Raw genomic sequence first — 9,741 nt, 5'->3', positions numbered from 1 at the left:
GTTCAACTAGCATTTGGTCAATTTGATAGATACAACTAGTCAATCTTCCTCATTTGGTTGCCTAACATAACTCACCCTTAAGGTCAAATTCATACTCAATATAAGCTTAAATGTGCACAAGAGTTCAAGTATAGGTAAAATGTACCATAGAAGCTTAAACTTAGACACAACAACAAAAATCAGTTCATTAATACATATTCATTTCATGTATAGTAAGCACATTCTGAGATATAAGGAATTCGATCCATGAAGTATACATGAGAAATTTATGTACTATCAAGGTGCATATGACAAAAATAAGACGGATACAACCTTAAAAAAAAAATATTTTTGTCTTTTTGAATTTTTCAAATAAAATGCACAATATTAATGCAATGCATATGCATAATTGAAATTAGAAAAAAAAAAAAAATGCAATGCAATGAATGCTACATGCTCTAGGATATGAAGAAATACGCAAGACAACAAATCCTAAGCATGTTCTGGACCACCTTACTCTAGGTGAGTCCACCACCACTCCCCCTTCAAAGGGTGAATGGTACCAACCTTCCTAACCCAAACCTTCTTAACCCAAGGTCCATATTTGTAACTCTTGTCAAACTCATCTAACATAGATAACACTCCCTTCATTATTATGCATAGCCCCTCAAAACCTTTCCTAGAATAGGAATTCTCACTCTTATACTCACGGGGTTTAAACTTAAAATAGTTAGGTCGAATATGACCAACTTTGCTACAATGATAGCAGGTAGGGACAAATTTTGGAGAAGCTCGTCTCCAATGATGAAGGATATACATATACTTAGATCTAGACAAACATAACTCTACACCACCTTTTTCTTTCTTAGGAGCAGCCTTCTTATTACAAGGCCTTTGGGATTTCAACTTAGAACAATTTGGTCTAATATGACCAATAATCCCATAATGATGGCATGTAGGAACAAACTTTGCATGAGTTTGTTTCCTTGAAAAAGCCTAGAATTCGGGCTTCACACAAACATTCATACAAGAAGTTTTGCCCTTATCCAAGCAAGCTATATTGGCATTGACTTCTTCAACTTTCACAAGCTTAACAAACAAAGTTTTTCTTTCAGAATTAGAAGCATGTGAAGTAGAGGCACCCAAGTTATCAACAAGCATAGTATTTTCATATTTCAAAGAGTCAATTAAGGCATGTGATTTAGACAATTTAATAACCAAAGACTCTTTCTCATGCTCAACATCATTAAGCTTTTTAAGGGAAATTTTATAGTTTTTCTTCAATTTAACAAATTTCATAAAGAGCTTGTTATAGGTCATCTGAAGGCCATCCTCATCAAAATCCATGGTAAGGGACTGAGGCGTATTCATAGGAAAGGAGTCAAGGATCTCACTTAGGAATTTGATCCAAACAGAGTGAACCCACTCTGATACCAATTGAAAAACCTATAAACGACTCCAAACAACACCTATAAGGGGGTTGAATAGGTGTATGCAAATAATACGTGGAATTAAAAATTAAACAATCATATAACCAAAATATGTAAAACAATAGATCATAGAGACACATATATTTTGGTTACGAAGAGAAAATCATTTAGAGAACTCTCTAAAATATAAAACCTCTCCGGGGCAGCAAAACCTAGGAAATCAATCAACTATAAAAGAATAAAGATTACAAGAAGTTCATACTTACAAAACCTTTGCAATTGACATTCCCTTGCACAAGACAAGCGACCCACTTGACTTCTACCGCAGTAGCACTTTCCAGAACATCTAGGACAATCCTTCTACTTGATCTCCTTTACCGGAACTCCGGTAGACTTCAATTGTATATGATCTGTGATGAATGCACAACTTTTAACACTAAGAGAGACTAACCCTAACGCTCAATATCTTAAACGCTCTCTTAGCACAAGGAATTCTTATGTGGAATTCCTTACAATTTCGTGCATAACAGCTCTCTATATATAGAGTACAAGAAAACCTAGTAATAGTTGAAATGGGAAGAAAAACAAGTTCTAGTTGGAATATGATTCATCCAGATTTTTGTCCTTATCTTGCAGGACGATTTTGGCATAGCTAACTTCCGAATAATGAAAATCTTATTTCACAAAGATTTGTAGCATTTTGTGTTAGCTTTCCATTGCCGCTGGTTTCACCTCAATCCGATTCTTGAGCCAAAAGTTATGGTCTAAATACTGAGATATGTGCAGGATTGGAATTTAATCAAATCTGATTTTAAGTCTAATTAAAGAATTTCGATTTGATTAAACTTAACCACATCATATAGGTCTTCTATTATGATTGGTTAAACTTAACCACATCTTCTAAGTCTTCTCATGACATAACACCTCGAATGTATGCACTGCAGACGGGATTGCAGATGAATGTATTTTGTCACTGAATTTGGCAATTTAAAACCCAACAAATAGCTTTAAAGAAAATTATAAGATATAAACAGAAACTCTATATGCAGAAGTCGGCAGCTATTTTGAGATCTTTGCTAAATGGCTTAGACTATTCTGTTAAATATCAACACCATCATTTCTTTTTGAAAGCAGTTGGATAATTCAATAAAGGAGCCAATAAACTCCCAGAGCCACATACAAAGATAACCAGAAAAGAAATAAAGATCAACTGTATTTAACAAATCAACAATGAAAATTTAGAAGATTAGAAATGCTTGCATACCAAAGTAGTCTCACAAGATTCTTTGATGTGTTTCACTATTTGTTCCACGCATTGCTTTCAAAGTGGCAGGCTGAAACTGAGATACAATATTTTGCTTCATATTCTACCAAGAAAATGCATCTATTAGAGCATTTCAAATAGATTAAATTCTTTAAACCTTATCTAATAAGGCCCCAAAACCCCCGTCCAACACATCATACTCAGATTCTTTAAACCAAGATATTCCTATGGCTCACTCTAATCTTGCATTCTGGCTTAAACTTCAAACTAGTAAGCTCCATAAGAGTAAAGACTGAGCTCATTAAGCCCATGGCTAATCCTTTTAATCTGAAGAAAATTTTGAAATGAATTAGGATCCTACTATTGTGGACATTAGAGCTTTTACACCACCAATTAGCAGTCATAACTATTATTAGATTATGTCACTGAATACGTAATTTAACTTATAAAAGGTAGAAATTTGGGGATGCATAGCATGCTGAAGTTCAGTAACAGTAGTTATGGTAGACAAATTCCTAAACTATATGGAGCACAATCAAGAAGTGGTTAAAGCAATAGCTCTCTTGGCCCTCAGTTGTTCCCTCAGGAACAGTGGCGGAGCCAGCTACTCTACATTGGGGGTGCCGCTAAAACTTTTTTTGCGTCCTAAAACTTTTCTTCACCTTAAAAATTTGGTAATTCACACAATATATGCATCATAAAAAACACCCATAAAAGTTCATACATATGTGCTGAAATTGATATATTAGAAATGTAGCATGCCGACACTATATCAAAAAGATAGAAATACAAAAAAAAAGTGTCTAGAACTGCACTTTACGGTCTCTGGCCATAATCACTCCAAGAAAAACAAGGAAAATTTGACCAACTACACATCATTGAGATATTACATCAAACATGTGATGTGTGCTAAGTTTGAGAGTGCCATGGGTTTAATAAAAATTAAAAAAAAAAAAAAAAAAAATTTAAAATCCTTGGGGATGCCGTGGCACCCCCAAGGTACCATGTGGCTCCGCCACTGCTCAGGAACCACATCATAAATTGGTTCGCCCAATTTTTCCAAAACACACTTTTTTGTTCCAATACCATATGATCATAGCCATTCACAAGTAAGATGCTGTATCTGAAAGTCATAAATGAGAAAATAAAAGAAACAAAAAAGGAGCATCGCCTCATAGTAGATAGTACAATCGATAGGGGATAATCTCAGGTTATAAAATGATCAGTACTGATCTTAATGGATTTTCATTTTCCATTTTTTTTTCATATCAATTCAGAAGTGCAGTGCCTTCTTAAATTTCTGTGTGAAGTATCAATTTTCTTAGGGGAACAAGTCTCACCTTGCAACACTTCGTAAGAATCTGAGAGTAAGCCTTCACAATAACTCAAACACTAATAAACAAGAATGGAAAAGATACAAAATTCATAAGAAAGTGCAAATATACTTGGTGGATCAAAAAAAAAAATCGACGCTTTCCGATTAGAATAAAATTCTGTTGGATACACTAAAAGTACATGAGTATTTCTCTACCGTTACATTAATAATACAATCAGTATAAAATGTGTATTTATTTAAATTAATAGAAGTAATAACAAATTATATTTTTGTGCTCTGCATTGATTGACAAAGACTTTGAGATATATAATAAATCTAAGTTTCTAATATGACAATAACAAGGTAGAGGAGCATACTCTTAAGAAATCAAGAAAACCTCACTTACCATGGTAAGATGCTGTCATTATATTTTTGTTACAGTTGACGCCGAGATAACAAAAAATGATCAACTTTTTTTTTTTTTCTTTTTTTTTTCCTGGTCATCACATTCCCATGCTTTGTGAGTGCATTGGAAGGTAAGGTTGAGGTACATAACCCTCTTTTCTTAGCTCTAGCAGAAGACTCTTCAGTGTTGAATAGATCTCCGCAGACTGTGGGTGACTTCCATCTGCCGCAACAAAAATATGAGTGGTGTTGTTGATGTCGATCCAGCTGTACCCAGGAACCTTATGGACTTGTCTTTCTTTCATCAAACTGCGTATCTTGAGCACACTCCCCCACTGTCCAGCATCAGCATGTAGATTTGAAAGCAATACATAGTAGCCAGAATTTTGAGGGTCTAAGTCAAAAAGATGTATAGAAGCTACTTCAGCAAGTTCAACATTGCCATGGACCCGACAGGCACCAAGCAATGTCCCCCAAACACCGGCATCAGGAGTGAATGGCATGCTCTTTATCATTTCAAATGCTTCCTTCAACCGACCAGCACGCCCAAACAAATCTACCATACATGCATAATGCTCCATCCGGGCTGGTATTCCATATTCCTCTGTCATGGAACAGAAATAGCAAGCTCCAATGTCAACTTGACCTGCATGACCACAAGCAGATAGTATAGCAAGAAAGGTGACATGATCAGGAAAAAATCTGTTTTCCAACATTTGATCAAATAGAGTGAGACAGTCCTTAAGGAGACCATGGTTCCCGTAAGCAGAAATGATGCTATTCCATGAAACTTCATTCTTCCCTTGCATTTTGTCAAACACACAGCGAGCAGAATTCAAGTTTCCACATTTAGCATACATGTCGATCAGTGCACTCTCAGCAAAAAGATCAGAGCTGAATGCACCTTTAACCACGACACCATGGATCTCTTTCCCATAACGGAGTGAAGGTAAGTTTGCACATGCAGATAGTGCAGCTGATATGCTCACACAATCATACCTGGTTCCTTCCATCCCCATTTGACGAAAAAGTTCAATGGCTTCTTCTGGCTTGCCATTCTGGGAACAGCTTGTGATCATTGAGTTCCAACAAACAGTATCCCTTTCTGACATCCTTCCAAAAATATGATGAGCAAGATCCAATCGTCCACATTTAGCATACATGTACGAAATTGCGCTTCCCACATGACACCTCTCATCAAGCCCATTCTTGAGGATGTTACAATGCAATTCCTTCCCCAATTTCAGAGCAGCCAAACCAGCACAAGCAGGCAGAACACTTGCCAGGGTTACAGAATTTGGCCTCATCTTCTCTTTGATTAGCCACCTGAAAATTTCCAAAGCGTCGCAATTCATTCCATTAAGCACAAAGCCTGAAATCATAGTTGTGCACAGTATGACATCAATTGTGTCACTTTGGAGGAAAATCTTGCGTGCCATCTCCACATCCCTGCACTTAAAGCATATATCAATAAGTGCACTCTTCACAAATAGATCCAAAGGCACACCATGTCTTACCATATAACCATGAATTTCCTTACCTTGTTTGACACATGCCAATTCAGTAACTGACGGAAGGAAGCTTGCAAAGGTGATTGAGTCTGGTTTGATACCAACAGATATCATCTCGCGAAATAAATGTGAAGCCTCACCCATAAAACCATTTTGTACAAATCCAGAAATCATGCCATTCCAACTTACTAAATCAGTTTGGGGCATCGTATCAAACAACTTACATGCATCAAACAAATACTGACATTTTGAATACACTGCTAACAATGTGTTAGCCACAGGAGAGTCCAACTCCAACCCATACCTAACAACCAGTCCATGAAGCTGGGTACCCAAACGAATCATTGCTTCCGAGGCACAAACAGACAATATACAAGCAATTGTCACTGAATTGGGCCTAATTTCACTATTTTTCATTTCCAAAAATATTTCTAGAGCACTACTAGGATCTCCATTTTTCACATAACTATTAAGCATGACATTCCATAGAACACAATCTTTATGTGGCATTTTGTCAAACAAGCATCGCGCATCATTGATACAATCATTTTCTGCATAAAATTTGATCAAAGAACTAGCTATAAACACATCCAACTCAAAGCCCATCAACCGAATTGTTCTGTTAACTAACTTAACTAGACTTACATTATTCAAACCATTACAAGCCTTAATCACATAAGGAAACGTATACTTATCGGGAGAAGTACCACAACCCAACATCTTAAAGTAAAACAACATGGAAAAATCAAACCGACCCATTATCGTAAACCCCCTAATCATCCAATTCCAAGGCAAAGAAGACCTCCGTTCAAGCTTATAGAACGTATTCTTAGCATCTACAAAGCTGCCACAAAGAACGTACATTCCCAAAACCCTTCCTCCCAAAAGACAATCGTTGCCAATTCCTCTGAGAATGACCTGGGCGTGAACTTGCCTACCTTGTTGAAGAACAGAAGCATCAGAACAAGCTCGCAAGAGTGACGCAAATTGGCTTGCCGAAGCCTGTTCAACAGTTGGGTACAAAACACGTAGATGTTTAACGTGGTTGCAGTTGGTATGCAGGAACATTGCTGGTGATGTCCGTGCATAAATTTTCATGTTGACGACATAGCAGCTAGATTGTCAAGTAAATTTCCTTCAAATGTTCAGACAACCAAAGGCTAAGCTCGTACCGATTACCGGCATGCATAGATCGTACGTGTGTCTATAATAACTCTCAAGTAAAAAATCAATGCTAGAGCATGCACAGCACTTGTCGTGTCGATGTGTAAGTGTAACACTTCCATCTTATATTGAAAATATTAGTAACTCGCATTAAGAGTGGGTAATTTAAAGAAAGACGTTTAGGAGTACTAGGTTTCATATTTTCTATTTACTAAGGGTGCATTTGGAATTATAATTTTGTAAGAATAATCTGCGTTTCTAAAATATACCACGCAAAACATAAGAAGTTAGAGCATCTTCAGCAATAAGAGGTATTCTACCTAGTCAAAAAGCACAATTCTCTATTTTAGCTACTCATTGTTTAATATCAACTCCAACACATTCTTTATTTCATTCTTTATTTTATTAAATATTATTTTTTAATCTTTTTTTTTTTTTTTAATCCACTACTGCTTTTGCATCATCTTGTAAATTGCAATAGAATTGATTTAAGGAGCATACCTGTGTGTTATTTTTATTTTTCCATTTTTAGTTTGTCTATTATATGCATGCTATTCAATTTTTTGGGGGGAGTTTTTAGTGATTCAAAAGATTTGAATTTGTATCATAAATTCATGAACAGAAAAGATAGAAGAGAGAGAAACGTTGAAGGGGGGAGAGAAGAGAGAAACGTTGAGGGAGAAAGAGAAGAGAGAGAAAATAATGTGAAAATAATATTATATTCAACAGTCTAGTGTGCTACAATGAATAGCAATATCTATAGCAGTTAAGGTATAATAGCTGATATGAAACTATTCTGTTGGAGCAAAAAAAATGACAAAAATAGCTAAATATAGCTAATATCTCCTTTTTAGTTACACTGCTAGAAATGCTCTTAGATATTGCAATTTAAAAAACACTTCATTTAAAAAGGACAGAATGGGTTTATTTCACAGTTCGATTCTATCAGGGTCATAATTACCTAATATAAGCCGAAATTCCCTCATTTTTGACACCTACCTCAAAATGTCTCGAATCCCATTTATAAGCTAACTCGACTTTCTCCCTGACATTTATATATTCACAAGTTCTTGCTGTCCAACCCGACACCCAGTCTAAAAGCAGACATTTTCCCCAGTACATACAATGTCTGACCATGTACATGGACCATCCAACATCCAATAATTGGAAATGGTGACCCATTTCTACAGTGATAAAAACCACTAGTTTACACAGCGGCAGTGAACATTTCAAAGAACATCCGCATCAAGAAAACCAAATAAATTTCTGTACAGCTCTATGCTCTTGGACTTTATTTCAAATGGTACAAAAAAAGCCGCAAGAAGTGAAGCTATTATATAAAACAATAGTCGAAGCATATATTACTTTATTTCTGTTCAAGTGGCAGGGGATAATCACTGTTATTGACAAACCTAACAAAACTCTTCCAATAAGAAAAAACCTATTGGAAACCGACCAACTATATACACAAAAAGGTCTCCAAGTAGCCTCAAATTTTGAGACATCCCCATATATACGCCAGCAAAGATTATGACAAAAGACTACAACAACCACTACCCTGAACACAAAGCAAATGGCCTGATCTTGCACAAAGAGGACTAGCTTTTGAGAACACATAAAGGACGTTAGTGCCGGTCAAAATGTCGCCTTTAGAGATCAAGCTTGGCCTCATACTGGTACTTGGACCTTGAGAGATTTTACTGTTATCATCGGAATCAGAAATGATGCTTCGTGGTTCACTCAAAGCACTATTAGCAGCGGCAGCACTAAGGACTACCTGCACCAACACGCTTTTCTGAAGCTTAGCTCTCCTGCACATCAGCCTTTTAATGAACTTCACAATCCATACAAATACATTATCAGAATTTACATTTACACACTAGCATCACATAACAAACTTCTCACCTATATAGCAATCGGTTTTGATTCATGGCCTTCATGATAATTACTTGAGTTTTTTTTTTTTTTGATTAAATTATCAATGACAACACAAAAATAAAAGCTCACATTACCAACCACTATAGTTGTTGTAGTAAGTTTTTAAGATAACATTATGATTTAACATGGAAATATAACTAAAGTTTTGAGTTTGAACCCTATCTCTGTCATTCACCGTTTATTTTAATTAAACATTCTACGTGTTAAGTTTGAGCTCATACTTGTGCGGGAGTGTTGGAATATTAGTTATAAATTAAATAAATCATTCCTATCAACTTAAAGCTTTAGAGATAAATGATACTAGAACACAGAAGCAAATGTCCCAATCTTGTGACCAAGAGGAGCAGCTTTTGAGAACACATAAACGATATTAATGCCGATCAAAATATCACCCTTAGACATCAAGCTTCGCCTCATACTGGTACTTGGATCTTGAGAGATTTTACAGTTTTCATCGGAATCAGAAAGGATGCTTCGTGGTTCCCAAAAGCACTATTAGCAGCAGCAACAATAGGACTATCTGCACAAACATGCGTTTCTGAAGCTTCTCCCTCCTGCGCCTAACCCTTTTAATGAACTTCACAATCCATGCAAATACATTATCAGAATTTATTCATGTAGCAATTGGTTTATTCATGGCCTTCCCAATAGTTACTCTTCAACGACGACAATAGTTTTTAATATAGTTGCTGCTGATTCGAGTTTTAATTTTTCTTTTATCAATTTCAGATAAAT

General features: G+C 36.0%; 1 protein-coding gene across 1 annotated transcript; it reads right to left on the bottom strand.

Annotated features, from left to right (window-relative positions):
- Nucleotides 1-4,227: 4,227 nt before the first annotated feature.
- LOC132166153 (Tetratricopeptide repeat (TPR)-like superfamily protein) lies at nt 4,228-7,145 on the bottom strand. The gene has a single exon (XM_059576927.2). The coding sequence runs from the start codon at nt 7,000-7,002 to the stop codon at nt 4,492-4,494; it is 2,511 nt and encodes an 836-aa protein (XP_059432910.2). The 5' UTR covers nt 7,003-7,145; the 3' UTR covers nt 4,228-4,491.
- Nucleotides 7,146-9,741: the final 2,596 nt, after the last annotated feature.

The sequence above is a fragment of the Corylus avellana genome, chromosome 11 (assembly GCF_965113065.1).
Source record: "Corylus avellana chromosome 11, dhCorAvel1.hap1.2, whole genome shotgun sequence".
NCBI classification, from domain to species: domain Eukaryota; kingdom Viridiplantae; phylum Streptophyta; class Magnoliopsida; order Fagales; family Betulaceae; genus Corylus; species Corylus avellana.
The sequence above is the reverse complement of the archived record's forward strand: the minus strand, read 5'-3'. Positions and strand labels throughout refer to the sequence as shown.

Bases quoted from the DNA above. Each gene is read 5' to 3' on its own strand.
- LOC132166153 (XM_059576927.2), bottom strand. From the start codon at position 7,002: ATGAAAATTTATGCACGGACATCACCAGCAATGTTCCTGCATACCAAC.